Source organism: Eptatretus burgeri, chromosome 3 (assembly GCF_056783735.1).
Source record: "Eptatretus burgeri isolate ZD-2024b chromosome 3, Ebu_testis_v1, whole genome shotgun sequence".
NCBI classification, from domain to species: domain Eukaryota; kingdom Metazoa; phylum Chordata; class Myxini; order Myxiniformes; family Myxinidae; genus Eptatretus; species Eptatretus burgeri.
The window spans coordinates 56,968,361-56,986,957 of record NC_140963.1 but is presented as its reverse complement, the minus strand read 5'-3'; the positions used below and the strand labels follow the sequence as shown (position 1 = coordinate 56,986,957).

Sequence of the window (18,597 nt, the reverse complement as noted above, 5' to 3'; positions counted from 1 at the left end):
ATATCTGCAACGGCCTTGAACTTGGAAATCTCATCCTGGAAAGTTTGCTGTTATAGATGCTGCTGTAAATACTTGCTTTCCCTATGTTTGCTTTAGTTTCGCCAACCTTGGAAATTAGCTCAAATTCACCAATTTCCTCTTAAATGTCAGGATATTGATAGGATCCAAAAGAAAAGGGAAATTACAAACTGTGTGTGTGTGCGTGTGCGTGCGCGCATGTTTCATTCTTTTTTTCTCCCTCTCCCTCTCTCTCTCTCCGAAAGGCAGCTGCTGTGTTAGGAATGCTGCGTTTTTATCTGAAAGTTCAACCATTTGATAAAGGTGTTCAGTTTTATCTCAAGAATAACAGCTATGGAAATGCAGATGTTGAAGACTTGTGGCGAGCAATTTCTCAGGTTTTGATTTAAACCTTTTTCTTAAAGCAGCATGTATTGCATTCTTCGTTTTTGCCTTTCATGTCTATTGTACCATTTATTATTGGTTGCAAAATCAAATAATCATTTGAGTGCAATTGTAAGATTATGGATTTTGATTCATTGGATGTAATCATCAAGTGCAAATAAGGTGTCATTTTCACAGCATGCTGAAAATAATAGTGATGTGATCAAGATGATGGATTTGTGGATTCGCCAACCTGGCTTTCCTCTTATCACTGCCACACGGAATGGAAAAAACGTGAAACTTCATCAGAATCGCTTCTTTCTCAACTATCCAGGAGCACCTGGCACTAAAAGGTTGGTGTTGTCTGTGTGCTCATTTCACTCTTATTACTGTATGTATTCGAGAATTGTTCTTAATGAGTCCAGAGATGCTGAAAGAGTAGTTGCTGAACTTTCAAGTCGTGAAAATTAGAACTTATTGTATTTATTTACTTTGTTCCTCGACCGATGATGATCAAAAAGGTTTAAAATAAATATTTTTTATCCTTTTTTTTGGTCTCTTCACCAAATTGTTAATGTACCATAAAATTGGTTTTCAGTGATGTACATTTGTGTTATAAGTGGGGTTTTGAGTGGATTTTATTGAAGTTAATTATTAGAATGTATTTAGTGCTCCCCCTCCTCCTAACTGCCAACATAAACCCGCTCATCCACAGATCATGCAGTGTCCTCTTCTCCCCCCCACCCCACCCCATTTCATTTCCTGGATCCTTGCATTATTGAGATTTTGATGTATTGAAATGGCACACCTAAAATTGAAAGGAACCCTTCCAACCACCTCAAAGCAGTTTCATAAAGGTGACGTGTCGTGATATTTATGGCAATGCTGCACGACTGGTTTGGACGCATTATTATCATGAGGGTATCTGTATATTACAGCATGAAAATTAACTATATCAAAACTATTTTGGAACACCAGGAGAAGGGTGGACTGAACAGAGCTTAATCCATACTGAACCTGTAATTGCTGTGAAGCAACATTCCAACTGATGTATTTTTTTTTAAATGGGTACCTATTTGCAATGATACTTGCACTTGATTAGAAAGTTGAATGAAGGGTTGTTTATTAATGATCCTGTAAATTTCCTTTGTAACCGACTTATTTTGGTAATATGTGGAACGGGGGAGGGTCCATCAATATTGTTTTAAGAATGGTATGGACCATGTCTTTGAATCAGTTATATTTACTCCTGGATCAGGGATCTGTCAGAGGCAAGTTGTACTGCATGTCATATGTGCACTGAGGGGGCAGTGACCGTTCTTTATGGAACAGAATAGGGTAAGGTTGTGTTGTGTAAAGCTTTTTTACAGGCGAGGCCAGGTGGAGGACTTGTAGCATTTAACACCAAAGCCACCAGGAAAGAGCTACACACTTTCTATGGACATTGTCATGGGCCATTTGCCCAGGGTACTGCAAGCTACGGCATTGCAGTGAGATGCAGAGCCCTGCTTTAGGGGAGAACACTAACGAAGGGCTGCCCCATAGAGCCAGATGGCCCAAAAGATGGCACCACACACAGGTAGCGGGCGGCCTATTGTGGGGCAGTGGTGGTATAGGACATGTTCGTGCATGCGTATGACGATTAACTTGGCTTGTTCATGGAGACAACACCTCCCTCTCTGCTTCGTCGCTCCCCAAGTTGAATCATGAGTGGAGACGCAAATGCCACCTCCTCACCATTCCTCCTCATTCTCTTGTCCTCTGCCCCAAGCTGCAATTCACCCTGTCCCACACCAGCCTGCATAACCATTTCATCCTGTGCCAGAGACCAGATCATGCCTGCAAATGTCCTTGCCTGCTGTTTTGTATGTTGTTAAATCCGGTATTATCCGCAATATTAGCGGGGGTTATTTATTTTCTTGTCTATCAGTGCATGTGCTTCCCTTCTTGTTTGTTCTTTGAGTGCCTAGTCCTAGTCTGTTCCAGTTATTTATTACAGCTAAATCTCGTTCTTACAAAAGACTGGAAATATTCAAATATTTGAGTTTGTCTTCCTGTAGTTCCATCTTTGGCCACTACTAATGCCAAGCGCTGTGCAGCCAAGCCACCAATGCGCCATTGTTGTTTAAACCTGCCCGGGAAGTACTTGTGTGTCTTACGCTACTCACGGACTATAACTCCACCTCTCTCTTAACCAGGGCATAAAAAAAATCAATGGATTCCATATCAACTCCAGTATCATCTATTCCAAAGAAGAGAGTTATGTTAACAATAACCCAAAAAGTGGACATTTTACGTTGTCTGGATTTGTGTGAGGCAGCAAGCAATCTTGTGTGAGCATATGGGATCAGAAACACCACAATATACAAGTTAAAATCCCAGAAAGAGGAGATAATGAAATTTTATATTGAGACAGACATTGGTTCAGGGCTCTATTTCTTTGAAGAACATTGCAGACATTGCTAAACAAAGAACTGGTCAGTGATCCGACATAAGAGTCTCCAGGTTTTGACCTCCCCAAGAAACAGTGATCTGCACTCAACAGGACCCATACTGTCCATGCAACGACATCACACCACCTACACAAGTGGAATTTTAAAGACAGCCGTGCATGTGACTGTGGTCACCCAGATCAGACTATTCATCACATTGTGATAAAGCAGGTGCACTTCACAAGTTCGACAAAATCTTCTGGTGCTGGTGAAACTTTTAACACTACAGGCACATATTTGCCATCATCTAGCTGATGTCATCCCAGATCAACAGGATTCAATAGATCTGGTATATCCCACAACCAAATGCAGTCTGGGATATCCGTGGCAATATCCTGCAACCAAATCTTAGCCTGGTCGTGTGCACGCAATATATGCTCAGTGATGGCACCTTGAGTGGGAAGTAATTTTTCGATGCCTTGGTGAGGTTTTTGCTGTTTGAGCGTATGCCATCTGAGTGCCACAGTTGACGAGAAATCGGGGTGCAAGAATTGTTGCACAAACTCTTCACTGCTAGATATCACAGCTTCGGATGGATACACTCCAACACCAAACCCAGCAAAGTAGCACAGGAGCAACAGTTTAAACCTATAGAAAAAAATGTTGAAAGCTGATTTTAATTATTTATTTATTTTCAGAAAAGTTGCTTTGACGTCTACCTTGCACCATGGAGTCAAGTCCCCAAAAATCCCACTTGAGGAAAATTCAGAATCCAAGATGGCCACCATCGCAATTCACAAATATCAGGAAAACATATGAGCCATAACTTTATTACTTGTCATAGGAAGATGATTTTGGGAGTCCACAACCAGGTCTTGGAGTATGAGGAATTCAAAGTAACCTGCAGAATTTCAATTTAAGGATGATATTTGCAGTATAACATGGAAATTCAAACAAAATATCTTCAATTATACCAGATACAGAAAATGGACGGTCATGCTAATACCACTGGAAGTTATAACATACTCATTCCATATATCAGGCAGAATTGTTTTCAGAATCATCAATGGGACAGGCATTGATGTATGTTTGTCCAGTGCACGTGGAGCACAAAAGGTGTGCAGAATAGGCCGGAGTCGTGGCAAATGTATTTCTTCTCGCAGCATGGCTCCCTTGCTCCTGCATAATACCATGCATAATATCATATCTGGTGCCACTGGTCGGACAGTGTCCACTGGAAATAGCATCCCATCTCTGAATTGCTATCTCAGTGGAAGACAACTCATTGCCCAATCATTGTTGCACTGTTAAGTATTGTTGGGTGGGGGGGGGGATCAATAGCTAGGCTGTGTTAAGTGTAACATGGTCCGTGTTTCGAGTCTGTTGGAGTGCCATGTAATAGGGACTTGTCACAATAAGTCATTTATGTTATATGTGATGCTGAGGAGGCAACATGTGTAATTCATAGATAAGGTATACAGAGTCATGTTGTCTGTGTGAACACCTCTTGTTTGTGAGTGGGGCTGGGTGAGGACTTCTCAAAGAGCGCTTTGAGGAGGAAGAAGGGCCATCCAGGAGGCCTCATCTGAAAAGGACAAAGGGAGTCACAAGGCATGGTTGAGGAGCTGTTTGTTGCTGGCACTGCTCATGTCTGGTTTTCTTCATCTTTGGACCGACTTTGTCACTGGCGCTCGTCTCGCACCTGGTTTTCAAAGCAGGTGGCATTGAGTCCTGTGTCCATCCTGCACATCGTAGCTAAAGGGAAGTCCCGCATGCATTCTTATCTTGTTGTAAAAGTGTGTTCTGTGGCATCTGGAGTGTGTTAGGCTTTACGCTTTATTTCTCATCCTTGTATACAAGTTTACATTCCCCATTTCCCTCCTTGTGTCTTTTGATTCGCTTGGTTCATACCGTTTATTATTGCTTCTTTTCTACCCTCTTTCCTGTACTTTTCAAAACAAAATAAACCTTTTAAACGGTAAGAAAACGTGTTTGAGCCATCTTCTTTCAGTGCATGTGCCATCAAATTTGGCTCATTTGAATGATCCTTGGGGAATGGTAAAGTTGTAAAAAATATCAGACCGCAATGCAGTGAGAGACCGTTTGGCCATATCCCGAGACTTAATGTCCTGGCGCTGAGGAAACCATGTTAATGTGCACTCAGACGTGATAGTATGCTCTGTAGGAGTGGTACTTTGTAGCTGCTGAAGTTGGGGGGTAAGCTTACCAGTTGGAACCTGGCTGAGGAGACTCAGGCTGTGCTGACACTTCATGTACAGTATGTAACGATGCTTGCCAAGAAAAGTATACCAAACTGTTCCATACAACTTCAGGAGAAATATCTTACCTACGCACGCAACTTTGTGAGTTGAGTCCAGCTGCAAAAATGATTTCAGTCCCCCACCCCCCCCCACCCCCCCCCCTCCCCAGTCTTCCCTCTCTACTATCAAAAATGGTCAATGCCTTCTTTTTCCCCATGTTGTATGGGGCTGAAACCGTGTCGCAACCTGTAATGGCATCTATGAATGTGAGATGGGCCTTGACCATGGAACCAATGGATTGCTGGATTTCCTGAATGCTGGAGACAGATATTGTGTCAAGTCCGAAGAGCATATGCAGCTCCATAAGCTGTGGCCTATGCAGAAAGTATGACCAACAAATTGGTGTCAGTGGCTCCTACCACAACAGGTCTGGTTTGATCATCTGCTGCAGTTGTTATTGCAGTTTGAGCAATAAGGTAATCGGCATCTGCAGTGCTCCGCTTGCTTGTCACACCAGTGCCCTTAAACTTGGTGATGAGTTCAGTGATGAGCCTTTCTTTGTTTTTGCTATTTGCCAAGAAAGCTTTTTGAGAGGGATGGAGGCTGCCTCCCAAACTCAAAGCGCAGGTACTCCTGCCTCTCAGTTTTGTGCTTGATTAACGTCACACGCATGAAGAGGAGGGTGGTGCTGACCTCCACATCCTGTTCACGGACCGATACTTGACTTTTTGCACCACTGATCGAGGTAACTCTGTCTTCACACGTCAACTTTATGTCAACGTTGTTGTGGCCCGTCATCGTGTCTGCTGCTGCTTTTCCAACTGCATGGGCTACATCTGCATGTACTGCCTTATCCACGACAACCCCGTTAGTGATGTAGGCATGGGCCTCATGCTCCTGGTATGAGAAGTGAGAATGGACATGAAGCCAATTGATGAAGGGTCCACAGTCTTCAGCATCTTGTGCAGTGTTGCAGGCATGCAAGTCGACATGCTGGTCAGATGTGTGATCGTGAATACCACAGAACTCCTCGACTCATTGCCGATAGGTACATAACGAGGTGTGACATAGACCCATTTGGTCAGAGTGCTGTCAGAAATTTCTCAACCATAAGCCAGACCTCTGGATATTTTCAACAATCGCATCAGTTCTTGCTCAATGGTCTGGTCTGTAAATTTTCTGCTCCAGAACTATTTATTCGTATGCAGCCTGTGGCTGCTTGGCTGTGTCATTTTCTGGTGGTGAGGCTGTGCCCCTTTTACAAACACTCCAGTACTCATTTTGCTGACCACGGAAGGACAACAGGCTAAGTCAACTCTGCCTGGTGTTGATTCAACAGCACAATGGGCTTGAACTCGAGACCCAAGGTTCTTATGCCAACTACCTTAACCTCTTCACCGGCACAAGTGAGATGACATGTAAGATTAGGATCATTTCAATGATGACATGAAGATATAGATCGCAATCTCCCGTGCACTCTGCTCAAATGAAGTGCAATAACACTCGTACATTCTTTATGTATTCTAGCCACAATCTCCCAGTGCGACTTTGCCCGGCTGCATCTGCCATCAGATCGTCTATAATTTGAGTTGGTTGTCGGGCCACCACTTCATTCAGCACAATATCAGTTGCACATTCACCGGTGAGGTCTTGTGCACAGCGCACTCGATGCGATTTTTGAAAATAAAAGAGTGCACAGCATGAAAACAGCCCGGTGTCTCTCGTAAGATCATCATGAGGGAGACTGATGTTAGGAAATGGGCATGAAGAGTATATGCATATGCTGCCCTGTCATCATATGGCCAACTGTATTGGGTGCATACACTGGCCCATACAGGTACTCCAAACCTCTACCACCTATTATGTAACCAATGGACCCCATATATGACCTAAGCAACTGAAACCCTCCAAATCTGCCAATAATATTGTTGAGATCGAGAGAGGATTGGACGATTTCAGCTGCTTTGTTGTACTGAAGATGATCGAAGGTGATTGGACACTTCCCCAACCCGTACTACTCACACAATTTCTGTGCAAAAGTGATAACAGAGAAAATGGTAATTGGTTGGGAAGGATTCTGATTTATGAAGGGCAAAATGTTTATCCTGCTTTTCTGGTGTTTTCCCCCCTCACCGCCATGAAACCACTCCATGAAGAACAGTGTGCCACAGAGATACCCATGGAAAAGTTTGCCAACCAAGCGTTGCAGTTACACCCTCGTTGTCTGTGGATAACGCGTCTTGCCATAAGTCTACAAGAATATCTTCCAAATGGACACCGTGCACAGACGTTGTATCCAGTTTCGTCAATGAAGACGCAGTGGGCAACACCATGGTGCTGTAGAAACCATTGTGCATATTGGACATGCTGGCGAAGCACGCAAGGTGCATTTCGCAAGTCAGATACATCTTCAGTCAGTTTGCGAGTCAGAAGTATGCCATCAAGGCTTCTGGCAATGGTGCTCATTGGTTTGTTTGGCAGAGCAGCTTGCAGGTTTTCGTTCATCTGAGTCGAGTCTGAAGGGGATTGACATCTAGGAAATGCTGCAGACAATGCCGCATGTAGTCATTAATCTTCGTGTTCTGTGCCCCTCCCTTTGGCAACCTTTCAGGCTAGGTCAGCTATAGGAGTGTCAATGCAATTTCTCCAAAATTAGCATAATGGGCTTGAGGGTAATAAGGGTAAAAACGATAATAAAATGTTAATTAAAACTTGATATTGAAATAAATGTATTGTTATAAATCTGAAATGGAAAATGTACTCAAATATGGTATGATTTTATGTGCTTGATCATGTATCTATTTTAATTTTAATTTACATAATTATATCTTTCCTTTTGTATTGAAAGATGATCAATCTGTCTTGGAAAGATGTTCAAAACAGGTTGGCCTTTCAACTAAAACTTAAATTGTTATTCAGTATAAAAGAATTGCCGATCATTTAAAAGCTATCTTGCTTTCAAAGGGATTTTTATGAAAGGCACCTGCAAGCTGGATAGGGAATATGATTTCAGTACAACTGGAATGTGGGTCTCAGGAAATGTCCAGATGTATTCACTAAGCTGTAATTGCTTCAAGATAGTATATTTCCCCAGTCTGTTTGAAGCAGATTGACTTTTAACCTACATACTATATAAATCTATCAAAATGCCCAAAAGGGTTGCAGTTTTGACGTCATTCTATCATTCTCTGCCGGGAGAGAATCTACACATATTGGTTTGAAACATATGCTACAATTCCACAACCAAATCAAGCTGGCAGCTGCACGAAGGTTGAAGATGAGCTCCGCCTTGGAATATCAAGACCTGACAAACTGTGTTGCCAACGTTTGGAAATACAAAAATACTGTCTCACTGGATTCTATATAAACGACTTGACTTTATCACGTATTTTAGGGATCTGAACATGTATGTGTTCTGATCACTCCATATGTGCATAGGTATTTGTTCGAATGTTGAATAAATGTTCAAATGTACAGGATGACTTAAGGAATTTCTTCTGCAGGAGCATGCGCCAGAGCAGCGTGTCGCTGCGTCCAACCTTTCTTGATCAGTTTTTTTTTTGTATACATGGTCAAGAGTTTTTGAAGAGCGAGTACAGTGAATGGATCAGGATGTAACAGACAAAAAAAAAATCTCCGTTTTAGATATTTGAATGATCACGTCGAGGAGCATTCAATATCAAATTAAATTGAATGATCATGCAGTCAAATTGAATACCAAAAAATGAAAATGGCCAGGAAAAACCTGGTTGTTTCAGTTACTTGCCAAATTCTTGTACTTCTTGCAGGATGGTGAAACATTTATATTGTTACGGTTCTCAGAACCGTATGCATTCAAACATACAGTTGTCCTGAAGTTAGTTATGCCATTAAGTATATGTGTAGATAGATCCCTACCTTGTGTGTAGTGGGAAGAGACTGGGGTACGTTGCGATGTATTTTTAGTTAGATTAATAAATCTTTATATCCCTCCATTATGAACCACAGTACCTTCTCGCTTTCCGAGGCAAAATCTTTGTGCAGTACCTTTTTGGCGAGTCCGAACATGCGTGGAGTGGGCGGGCTTCCCGGCATGGCCGAAACCCTGCCCAGAAAGGGCAGACCCATGGAAGCCCCGTCCAATCAGGGTGGACAGTGACGTCAGCTTCACCATGGCCCCTCCCCGCTAAGGGAGATCTATAAATTATGAAGCAACCCTGAGAGCGAGGAGCGTTGGAGTGAGACAGTTTGTCGGCTGGTAGGCAAAGAAAGGAGGAAGGTCGTAGAGTAGTTGCACTCTTTGGGGGTCGTTCGTTTTGAGTGTGAGAGAGCTGGGAAGACCTCGACCGGGTCTCTTGTTGGGTCCTGACTGCAGCCCTGATCCCCGCCTTGGACTCCACTCTACTCAACCCGGGCTCCTTCGCAGACATGGTCTCCACGCGTGCAGCCGTGGACCGAGCTGCACGACCATTGACAGGTGCTGTACCACGGAGCATCCCTTCCCTACAACGTTCAGATACCTGAAAGAACTGCAACCTCAGCTCACCTCCCTCTCTGGCTGCGGGGGTCTTTTGCCATACATCTGGGTTTATTTTCGTCTGAGTTTGTGGTGCCGTCTTTAAGTAGAATTGCATAAGTGTTTTTATTTGATCATTGTAAATCTTGCCTGTTTTATTCCCGTGTAAGTCTGCTCTGTGTCCTTCTTTTGTAAGTTGATTGTAAATAAATTATTGTAGAAATGTTCCCAGTTCGTTTTTGTCTTTTCCTTCATTGGTCCAGCATGGTTCGGATCTGAGTTTAGCCGGGTCTTTATCACCGATAATCTGTTCATTCTACCTGGTACATCCTTGACAGTTCCGCTCGGCTGCATCCGATCCGGAATTGGTAGTTGGTACTCTACCGTAGTTGGTAGGGTGATCTGGTTCGGGCAAGGCGTACCGAGGGTGTGGTTCCCCGATAGTCGAAACCGCGTGGTTAATTAGGGCTAAGCGCATGAAAGTGGCTACCACTCTGTTTCAAAAATGTCAAAAAATGAAGTTTGTTCCATTGCCTTCTCACTACATTTTCCTGAAAGTGTAAGTCTAACTGAGTTCACAACAAAAAACCGTATAGCTTAATTGCATATATACGAGGTGTGTTCAAAAAGTATCCAACCTTAATTTTTCATGCATAAACAAATGAAGCTCGGGAGGCGTGGTTTGGTGCACGTATGTAGGCGATCCTAATCCGTATGCGTGAATATTTTCCCGCCTGCAGAAGCTGTCAGTCACCGACAGACCGCCGATGAGTGAGGAAGTATAAGTGAGCGCCAACGGATTTTCGTTTTTGACAAAATGACGGATCACTGTGGTCTCATCGCCAGTGATCACTGTGTTGAAGAAGTTGGGATCGCTGTTCACAGTCTCCAGCATGTCCTGTGCGATCTCCAAATGGAGTTGCTTCTGCTCGATCGTTAGCAGCTCTGGCGCAAACTTTGCTGAGATTCTCCTTTAGCCCAAATCCTCAGTCACAATGGAATGAACGGATCCAATGCTGACGCCTGCCTCGTCTGCAAGTTCTCTGATCGTGATTCGACGATCCTGCATCAGCAGGGTCCTCACTTGGTCAATGACGATCTCATTTCGGGATGTTGAGGGCCTACCAGAACATGCTTCACTTTCCACTGATGTGCGACCATGTTTGAAGCGGTTGTACCACTCTTTTATCTGTGTGGCGCCCATTGCTTCGTTCCCGAAGGCCTGTTGAATCTTGCGGATCGTTTCCACTTGGGAATCGCCAAGCTTTACACAAAATTTGATGCAGTAGCGTTGTTCAAGTTTTTCCGTCATTTTGTCAAAAACGAAAATCCGACGGCGCTCACTTGCATTTCCTCACTCATCGGCGGCCTTTGTCGGTGACTGACAGCTTCTGCAGGCGGGAAAATATTCACGCATACGGATTAGGATCGCCTACATACGTGCACCAAACCAGGCCTCCCTAGCTTCATTTGTTTACGCACGAAAAATTAAGGTTGGATACTTTTTGAAGACACCTCGTATACCAAAATATGATACTTTGAAGAAGGGGTACCTATTTTGTGATTTTTCAATGAAATTGCCAATTTTTTCTTTTTTTTCTTTTTTGGCAAAATAAATGAAGGTCATAGTGTGTAACTTATTCGAGCAACTAATCTAATAATCAAAATACCAATTTCTGGGATTATTAAGAAATAATACATACCTTTTTTTATTACTGCTCTATTCAGTGACTGTCAGATGCTGAAAAGCACGAAAAGAGAGAAGATTTATCGAACAAATCCTTGGACGTAAATTTTCAATACAATCAATTCTGGGAGTAACAAAAAGCTCTCAATTCTCCAAAACTGTTTTAACTGCCTTCTAAATTAATAAAATATTTTTTAAATACCTGGAAAAATATTTAAAATTTTTTTAAAGAAAATTAATTTTTTTATCAAATTCAAAAAAGTGTGACGTACAGTCAGACAAATACAAAATTACTCTAAACCAAAGCCATGCATGTTTTCAATATTTTTAATACTATTATATCTATATCACTGTGCCCCATTTGTAAATACATTTTAGTGGAAATAATCTGATTTACAGAAGAATAAAAGCATTTTTTTAAAAACGTGACGTGCAGTCGGACATTTAGGTTGGAAAGTTCGGTCAAGCCGCTGTAATTAAGTATCCACCCGGATCATCTCAATTTTTTTTACATTGATTCTTGGTAATAAGTTGAATAATTTAAGACACGTAAATATGAGTTATTGATAAACTAGTCATTTTGTTAGGGGATTTCATAGTCCCAGGCTCTAAAAGGGCAATAAAACAAGAAAAAATAAGAAATATGCCAGAATGTGCATATATCATGTGAATCCACCACTGACCGACACAAATGCTGATTTTCTCAGACGGTGGGTGACAACCTTTTGATGAGATGAGAAATTTCATATAGAATGTTTTAAATGTTGTATTTTTGCATGGTCTAATATATGTCATATTTTCAGGTGAAACAAGAAAAAAGGCCAATACTGGGCATGTATATTCAATAAAAATCCTGTAGATTCAGTAATATACATCATAGACCCATGAACCTATATATTTTAAGGTCCCATGGAACACTGTCTGTGCAATGAATCAAATTTCATCACCAGTAGTAGTCTTTGTCACTTTCAAAAATGCCACTCAAGTCAGGGTATGCCCTAAAATAGAGGTGGTAACCACTTACATGTGCTTAGTCTTAGGTAAATTGATTCGAGACAAAAAGACCCTACGCTGCGCGGTTGTGGTATTGGCGTCCACGGTCGGTTAAGCGACCCGCCGCGTCATGGAGTTATCCATGAGCGACGGGCCTACAATTCTGTGAGTCTGGTGGGAGGCGACGTAACTTCCCCCACCTAGCGGTTCTCGCCACCGGGCCCCGGCTCGCATCAATATTGTAGCGTCAACCAATCGCTCAACTAGCGTGGAGCTCGTCACAGCGGGAGGTTAAAATCCTGCGATGTACCGAACAGTTTTCACTCCTGTGGAGATGTTCCGAATTATGGCTGACTGCGCGCACACAGTTGAGGAGAGACACGAGAACCTCAAAGCTTTTGTTAAAACCAATGGTTTATTCCTGAACCACAAGCAAATAAAAAGAATGAGGGAACGATGGAATTGTGATGGAGGAGACGGTGGGTTTGGAGGGACGGAAGGGAATACAATTGATAAAGAACGAATTATACAGTGCCTATAGAAAGTCTACACCCCCTTTCAAAATTTTCATCTTTTGTTGCCTTGCAGCCTGGAATTGAATGGCATTAAATCGGTCTTTTTCCACCTTTACACATCGTAACCCACAACTTACAAGTGAAAAACAAATTTCAAATTTCAGAAAATTTCAAAAACAAAACTACACTATCTTGGTTGGATAAGTGTCCACCCCCATGAGTTGATACTTGGTGGAAGCACCTTTGATTGCAATTACAGCTGAGAGTCTGTTGCTATTGGTCTCCACCAACTTTGCACACCTTGATTGGGTGATATTTGCCATTCTTCCAACACAAAATTAATTAAAAATACAAAACCAGAATATCTTTGGTTGGTTTGATAAGTGTCCACCCCCCTTATAATAGCAATTGTAAATTACCTCAGGTGTTACCAATCACCTTCAAAACCATACACCAAGTTAATTGGCCTCCACCTGTGTTAAATTGTCATGATTCTGATGTTTTTTTCAGAATAAAATCAGCTGTTACTGCGGGTTTCCTCTGCTGGGTAGTGCATTTCACAGCAAAGACTCAATGGTTGTTGTATGGCCGCTTAGCTGCCGGGGTAGCTATCATTTCTTGAAGCATGACTGTGTCGCTGATGCAGCGCCCCTCTACCAGTACACACACTGGAACTGGTACTCATTTCGCCGACCTCGGAAGGATGACAGGCTGAGTCAACCCCCTGGTGTATTAATTCAGCGGCCGACAGGGCTTGAACTCAGGACCCTAGGATCCCAAGCCGCCACCCTAACCACTGTGCCAACACCAGGCTATAAAGACTCAATCATGAGAAGGGGGTGGGTATAAAAATATTTCAAAGCCTTGAACATCCCTTGGAGCACCAGTCAAGACGATCATTAAGAAGTGGAAGGCATATGGTACCACCAAGACCCTGCTGAGATCAGGCCGTCCCTCCAAGCTTGATGACCAAACAAGGAGGAGACTGATCGGAGAGGCCACCACGAGGTCAACGGCAACTTTGAAAGAGCTGCGTGCCTTTATAGTAAAGACTGGTCACTGTGTGCATGTGACAACAATATCCCAAGCCCTTCATAAGTCTGGCTTGTCCAGTAGGGTGGCAAGAAGGAAGCCATTAATCAAAAAAGTCCACCATAAGTCCTGTTTGAGGTATGCAAAAAACCACTCCAGAGATTCTGAAGCCAAGTGGCAAAACGTTCTGTGGTCTGATGAAACCAAGATGGAACTTTTTGGCCGAAATGCAAAATGCTATGTTTGGTGCAAACTCAACACAACACATCACCCAAAGAACACCATCCTTACTGTGAAGCATGGTGGTAGCAGCATCATCTTATGGGGATGTTTCTCATCAGCAGGATAAAGGGGAAAACAGATGGAGCAAAATACAGAAAAATCCAAGAGGAAAACCTGCTTCCCTCTGCAAGAAAGCTGAAATTGGAACAGAAGTTCACTTTTCAGCATGACGATGACCCGAAGCACACAGCCAAAGCTACACTGGTATGGCTAAGGAACATACAGATAAATGTCCTTGAGTGCCCCAGTCAGATCCTCGACCTAAATCGAATCGAAAATGTGTGGCTTGACTTGAAGATTGCTGTCCATCAATGCTCCGCACACAACTTGACTGAGCTTGAACAGTTGTGTATGGAAGAATGGGCAAATATTCCCCAATCAAGGTGTGCAAGGTTGGTAGAGACCGATCGCAACAGACTCACAGCTGTAATTGCTGTCAGAGGTGCTTCCAGGAAGTATTAACTCAGTGCGATGGATGTTTATCCAACCAAGATATTCTAGTTTTGTATTTTTAATTTTCTGAAATTTGTTTAATTTGTTTTTCACTTGGAAGTTTTGGGTTACGATGTGTAAATAAAGGTGTAAAAGTCTGATTTAATTCCAGGCTGTAAGGCAACAAAAGGTGAAAATTTTGAAAGGGCGTGTGTACTTTCTATAAACACTGTATCTCATGTGCTAAAAAATTAATCTAAAGAAACTAAGGTGCCTCACTCCGGACCCGATCACAGACGGGAAAGGGACAAAGCCGGGGGACTCAGCTCTGGTGGTAGCATGGGGGAGGATGGTTGCGGAGTCATCACAAGCAGGTGATGAGGACGACGATGGGCAAGACAAACGAGCACAGGACAAGATGAAGGCAGGCAAAACAGGGCGATCTTCTTAGAGCTCTCCTCCGCACTCTTTTCCTCCCTCGAGTTAGCTCTCTCAGCCCTCGTTCTCCTCCACTCTTTCTCTCTGTCATGTTCTCCATTTTCCTCAGATCAACCGCTCTCCTGTTCATTCCTCCCTCTTCTCCCTGGGCAATGCCCTGCCCCTCTCTTTCTCTTTTTGCCAAGTCTCCCGGCGTCCCCGGTTGAGGTTTACATCGGGGGTTTATGCACACAATTCCTTTACCACAATCCCGAACTGAATACTTTGGTGGCCAAAAATATTGGCACCCTTTCACTTGTTTCAAATAACTCACAATTTTCTCCAACAATAAGTTGAAATTGACAAAAGTATTTGGTCTCCACAATTCTTTCTTTCACTGTTAATATTACAGAACCTTTGTTTTTGATTCAGAACTTAATATATCCTTTCAAATCAGAAAATAAAAAGAAATGGCATTGAAAAAATTATTGACACCCTCGACTTAATATTTGGTAGCACAGCCTATGGACAAAATAACTGCAGTCAAGCACTTCCTATAGCCATGAATGAGCTTCCTACACCTTTCCACTAGCAGTTTGGCCCACTCTTATTGTGCAAACTGCTCCAGTTCTCCCAGATTTGAAGGGTGCCTTCTCCCATTTGCTGTTTTCATCTCTCCACACAGGTGTTCAATGGGATTTAGATCTGGACTCATTGCTGGCCACTTCAGAACAGTCCAGCGTGTTGGCTTGAACCATTTCTGGGTGCATTTTGAAATGTGTTTTGGGGTCATTGTCCTACTGCAAGACCAATGGAGATCCAGCTTTCTGACACTGGGTTGAACATTACGCTTCAAAATGCCTTGGTAACCACCTGATTTAATGATGCCATGCACACATTCAAGGCACCCAGTGCCAGAGGCAGCACAGCAACTCCAAAACATCACTGAATCCCCTCCATGTTTGACTGTATGGAAGGTGTTCTTTTCTTTGAAGGCTTAATTTTGTTTTCTGTAAACATAGAGATGATCTGCTTTCCCTAAAAGCTCTAATTTGGTCTCATCTGCCCACAGGACATTCTCCCAGAATGATTTTGGCTTGTTCACGTGTGTTTTGGCAAACTCTAGTCGGGCTTTCTTATGTGTCTTTCTCAGCAGTGGGGTCCTTCTGGGTCTCCTGCCATAGAACCCCCTTTCATCGAGTTTGTGACAGATGGTGCGAGTTGAAACTGTTGTACCTTGTGTCTGAAGGTCAGCTTGAATCTGTTTGGCAGTTGATCGAGGTGCTTTCTCCACTATTTGAACAATCCTTCACTGCAATCTTCGATCAAGTTTTGTCTTCCGGCCACATCCAGGGAGGTTAGCTATAGTGCGATGGGCCTTAAACTTCCTGATAACATTATGTATGGTGGACACAGGAATATCAAGGTCTCTGGAGATGGACTTGTAGCCTTGAGATTGTCCATGCTTGGCTACAATCTTGTGTCTGACCTCCTCAGACAATTCTCTGGTTTTCTTTCTTTTCTCCATGCTCATTGCAGTGCACACAGTGACACAAAACAGCAGAATGACTCCTTTTCTCCATTCAAACTGGTTGAATGAGTGATTTTTATATTGCAGGCACCTACAACTCATCACAGGTGATTCAATTCCAACGTAAAGGAGAATCTCCTGCTTGAAATATAATTATTTCTAACAACTTCTAAAAGGTGCCAATAATATTGTCCAGGCCATTTTAGGGTTTCTGTGGGGATTAGCTCAGATTTAGTAATTACTTTTTCAGTTTTTTTTGTTTGTTTTGTTCCATGCAAACCAAAGAAATGCATGTGTGGATACCAAAAGATTTTAAATTTCACCAATTTCTGGAAGAAATGGTGCATTATTTGAAAAAAGTGCAAGGGTGCTCATATTTTGACCATGACAGTATTACCACGCACCACCCCTTGTATGGCGCACATACAAACAAGACATTTCTTTAGCTGACATGTCCCGATTTTATACATCTAGATGGTTAACGACTCGTATACGGACCATGCTACTCTATCCATTTCTATCTGTTCTATGGGAATGTCTAAACCTCCCCCACCCCCAAACTAAAGGTGAAATATAGGTCAAATCTTTGCAATGCTAGTTCCTCTAATATTATGGTATTTATGAGTTTCAGAATAATTAATGCAAGAAAATTTGTCATTTTCTGTTTCTCCAAAAAAATAATTTTAATGAAAAGTGCTTGGTCCCAACCCATTTTGTTATAATGAGATTTAGCTGTATTCGTGTCTTGTCTCCCCACCCCGTACTTTTTTTAATAAACCATTTAATCGTAAAGCCGGCCAATAACAGCTATTTTTGCCATTACTCGGCACTCTCGCCAACTGTGGACAGCCATGTGTTGACCAACGGCCTAATCACCACATTCGCTCAGCCCACATCCTGCAGTCCTTATTTGGACATATTCCCATCCTAACAGCATGCCAATGAGTGTCCTTCCTACCTAGCCGGTCTAGACACCTTGTCTCACTTCAATTATTTATCCAGCAGACAAGAACACTTGCGCAGTATGCCTAAACATAACTATCTCTCCAAAGTTAACGCCTTTTTCCCGAGACAGTCACACTGTACAATTTATCGCTGGTATATTCACATTAAATACGGAGAAATGCCATAAACTATGCAATTCCCACAACCCCCACCCCACCCCCCAACTCTGGTTTTAAGGCCTTGTGTTAAGGTTGAGGTGAGGTTAAGTGCTGTTATGTCTTGCAGCAAGGATATGGCATAGAAGCTCCATCACTGTCATGTGTCATCTTTGTTTTCCTGACAGTGCATTGTGGAACATTCCTCTGAATCTACTGACGAGCAAGAAGTTAGATTCTGATTTCGATTTCCACTTAATGGTCAACAGAGAAGGTGCGTCTGCTCACATTGTGTAATGATAAAATAAATGCATGTGTAATATTTTGAAATCACAACAAATGACATTTGTATCGATAATCATGCAAATTTTTGTCTACAAACAAAACACTGCCGTATGGTCTGAATGGGCCTTTCTTTTTCAACAAGCAGAGAGATTTCTGTGGTGCCAATATTTCCCTTTGTTTTATCGATGAAATCTATGGTTTTCTTTCCTTTTGCATGTAAATGGTGTCGTAGAACAGACATGACATTGTTAATCATTTTGCTCCATTTAAGTTATGGTCCACAGTGTCTATTAAATTATTATGTTCATAAAAATTTGTATAGAATTCTAATGGTTAGAAATTTGTTAGAAAAATAAATTTGTATAAAACCCATGGTGATGGGTTTTATGGAAATGTGCTGAAAGAAGTTGGCTACAAATACTGCAAAGTGAGTAATATTGTGCAAATTTTTCACTACTCTTCAGGAAAGAGTGAAATATTGAATATTTAATGAGTGTAAACTGATCAGAGCAAGGGCAATAGTTATCAAGAAGTTGGTGGATTTGTTATGTACAGCGCCTTCAGAAAGTATTCACAACCCTTGACTTTTTCACATTTTGTTGTGTTCCAGCCTGAATTTAAAATGGATCAAATTGAGATTTTGTTTCTTGTCACTGATCTACACATTATACTCTGTCTCCCACCCTTCTCTTGCTCTATCCCACGAAATGCGGCTTGCTCGAGGCTATCTTGAGAGGGCAATCTTGGTGCGATC

At 42.3% G+C, this 18,597-nt stretch overlaps 1 protein-coding gene across 3 annotated transcripts in view; it reads left to right on the top strand.

Moving 5' to 3' along the window:
• The window catches only part of LOC147029968 (endoplasmic reticulum aminopeptidase 1-like), a 93,225-nt gene that overhangs the window by 50,057 nt on the left and 24,571 nt on the right, over positions 1-18,597 (top strand). For all 3 annotated transcript variants that reach the window (XM_085873533.1, XM_085873532.1, XM_085873531.1), the window contains 3 exons: positions 264-395; positions 580-734; positions 17,747-17,832. In XM_085873533.1, coding sequence (XP_085729659.1) covers positions 264-395; positions 580-734; positions 17,747-17,832 — 373 coding nt within the window. The remainder of the gene's footprint in view (positions 1-263; positions 396-579; positions 735-17,746; positions 17,833-18,597) is intronic.